Here is a 3,206-nt window from a genome sequence, read left to right as displayed (position 1 = left end):
GTGTGTGTGTGTGTGTGTGTGTGTGTGTGTGTGTCTCAGGGCTCTCACCCTTCTCAGCGACGGACAGGTTGGGGTCGCTGCAGGGTTTGCACGGACCGATCACCTGATGGAACAACGCTCGCTGGAAGTTCGTCGGCTGAAGACGGAGAGACAGAAAAACATCAAACTTTGAACGCATCCCCAAAAAAACTGTCACTAGACACCGGCTCCTCCCTGATCCCCCTACTCTGGAGAAATGGAGAGATTGGGTTCATGAAACCTAGAAGATGGAAAGACTAACATTTTAACAATAGATTTGTAGTCTTATGGTCCAAATGGGTTTCCTATGTTAATCAAACACAACACGCAGGGATGATGTCCAGATCGTGGAAATCAAGGGTTGGTTTTACTGTATTTTATGTACCATTTAGTGACAAAATATGTGTATTGTCCCTTTGTTTCTATATGTATTAGATACATGTCTCATAGTAATGCACCCCTTGTTTTGTGTTCTAATGTTTTCTTATTATACTTACTACAACGGGAACGTTGGGAATGGAGAACTTTAGATTGTAGATGTAAATGTGACTATTGTGAGGTTCCCAATGTTTCAAAAATAAAGAATTAAAAAAACAAAAAAACATTAATGTGTGCCAATAAAGAAATAAAATAACCACCGGCTGACACAGCGGGATATGAAGAGAGATAAAGTAAAGATGAATACAGGTTTAAACCCCCCCCCCCCCCCCCCCCCCGCCCGCCATACCTGTCCATTGTCAGTGATGTTGGAGTACATGGCGCTGCTCGGCCTCTCTCGGTGGGGGGGCAGCAGCATCAACATCTCTCGGTTGTGTCTGTACTTGTCTGGTAGAGACGGAGAGCCAACTACAGACAGACAGACGGAGAGAGAGAGACAGACAGACAGAGAGACAGACAGAGAGACAGACAGACAGAGAGACAGACAGACAGACAGACAGACAGAGAGAGAGACAGACAGACAGACAGACAGACGGACAGACAGACAGACAGACAGACAGAGAGAGAGACAGACAGACGGAGAGACAGACAGACGGGGAGACAGACAGACAGACGAAGAGACAGAGAGAGAGACAGACAGACGGAGAGACAGACAGACGGGGAGAGAGAGAGACAGACAGACAGACAGAGAGACAGACAGACGGAGAGACAGACAGACAGACGAAGAGACAGAGAGAGACAGAGAGAGAGAGAGACAGACAGACAGAGAAACAGACAGACAGACAGACAGACGGAGAGACAGAGAGACAGACAGACAGAGAGACAGACAGACAGAGAGACAGAGAGAGAGAGAGACAGACAGACAGACAGACGGAGAGACAGACAGACAGAGAAACAGACAGACAGAGAGACAGACAGACAGACAGAAGACAAGAGATATGATATGAACAAATGTCTATGCATGTGTTTAAAAATTAAGTTCTCCGTTAGTCTCCTGCGACCTCATGGATGTGAACTGTGCTGGATCTGAGCGGCTTACCTCTGATGGAGGAGGGGGCGGAGTTAATCATCTGAGAGGGCGCAGAGTGGGTGGAGCTTAGGCTGGAGGAGGAGGGGCTTGCCTGCGGAGAGAAGGTAGTGACAGCAAAATACAATGTTCACTATACACGGTACGGCTGCAGCACTGATCAACATTTATTACAAATCTCTGACGTTTAAAAGACCAAACAACTAATCAATTAATCCAGAAATTAATAGTCAATGAAGATAATCTTGCAGCCCTAGTAGATATATTTTAAAGGACATTTACTACTTATTTCTAGCTCTTTTTCAGTTTCCTTCCTGTATGAACCATGTTGGTGCTGCTGTTCTAGGAGTTTGTTCTCTCTGTGGATCAGTAGTGTTGTTTCATCTCTTTCACTGACCCCCACAGCGGAGGGAACCACTGACCTGCATGCGGTAGAAGTCCTCGGGGTGCTCCACCACCACGCCGTCCGCCAGGATCAGCAGGCTGCCGATGTTTCCTGTCTCGCTGGAGGTGTTAGAGGACAGAGAGGAGGACGAGTTGCGCACTGGAGTCAAAACAGCTATGGGACTGGGAGGAGGGAACCATGAGGGAACCAAGGAGGGAACCAAGGAGAGGACAAAGGAGGGGACCAAGGAGGGGACAAAAGAGAGAACCAAGGACAGGACAAAGGAGGGAACAAAGGAGGAAACCAAAGAGAAGACAAAGGAGGGAACCAAAGAGGGAAATAAAGAGGAAACCATGAGGGAACCAAAGAGAGAACCAAGGAGGGAACCGAAGAGGGAACAAAGGAGGGGTCACAGGAGGAAACCAAAGAGAGAACCAAGGAGGGGACAAAGGAGGGGACAAAGAGGGAACCATGGAGGGAACCAAAGAGAGAACAAAGGAGAGAACCAAGGAGGTAAACAAAGAGGGAACCAAGGAGGGAACCAAGGAGGGGACCAAGAGGGAACCAAGAAGGGAAACAAAGAGGGAACCAAGGGGGGAACCAAGGAGGGAACCAAGGAGGGACGGTGGGAAGAAAGAGGAGTGTGGAAGGAGACGGATGGAGGGAGAAGATAAGGAGGGTGGGGGGGGGGGAGAGAGAGAGAGAGAAAGGGTAGAAGCACAGGGAGGAGAGGAAAAGGACAGAGCGAGGTGCCGTGCATAGTACAACCGAAAAAACAACAGCAACCCAAACATGCATGTAGTATTGTGGGATGAGTTTACAGCCGAGATCATGCAAGATGCAAGATGTGGGGTGGTATGATGGGGAAGACAGAAAGATAGAAAGAAAGAAAGAAAGAAAGAAAGAACAGAGAGAGAGAGAGATAGAGAAACAGGAAAATGGTAGAATTTCAGAGAGTGTGACGTGTGCACCGGACCGTAGAACAAACACAGAGACAGCAGATGAAATCAGTGATGAAATCAGTGATGAGCGTTGTGAAGATGGAGTGGATGGCGAGAAGTTGTGTGTTGACTAGAGCTGGAAAGATGAATCATCAACTAGTTGTCAACTGTTAAAATATCCGCCAACTGCATAATAGATTAATCGGTTTGATCCTCATTTTAAAGACCAAGACCCATGTGTCTTTGCTAGTTTAAGACCGACGCAGTTGTCAGTTTTCCCTGTCCAGCGCCGACATTGTTTAAAAAGCAAATGCACCTATGGGCGTGCTGGTTTTACAGGGAGGTGTGTTCAGGTGCATTCTGGGCGTGCTGGTTTTACAGGGAGGTGTGTTCAGGT

At 47.7% G+C, this 3,206-nt stretch overlaps 1 protein-coding gene across 1 annotated transcript in view; it reads right to left on the bottom strand.

The window, feature by feature from the left end:
• The window catches only part of LOC117943373 (dedicator of cytokinesis protein 3-like), a 168,834-nt gene that overhangs the window by 4,274 nt on the left and 161,354 nt on the right, over window positions 1-3,206 (bottom strand). Inside the window, exons 41-44 of the mRNA XM_034869456.1 lie at window positions 1,906-2,050; window positions 1,496-1,577; window positions 746-864; window positions 49-136 (exon numbers count right to left, since the gene is read on the bottom strand). Coding sequence (XP_034725347.1) covers window positions 49-136; window positions 746-864; window positions 1,496-1,577; window positions 1,906-2,050 — 434 coding nt within the window. The remainder of the gene's footprint in view (window positions 1-48; window positions 137-745; window positions 865-1,495; window positions 1,578-1,905; window positions 2,051-3,206) is intronic.

This window comes from Etheostoma cragini, chromosome 4 (assembly GCF_013103735.1).
Source record: "Etheostoma cragini isolate CJK2018 chromosome 4, CSU_Ecrag_1.0, whole genome shotgun sequence".
Classification (NCBI taxonomy): Eukaryota; Metazoa; Chordata; class Actinopteri; order Perciformes; family Percidae; genus Etheostoma; species Etheostoma cragini.
The sequence above is the reverse complement of the archived record's forward strand: the minus strand, read 5'-3'. Positions and strand labels throughout refer to the sequence as shown.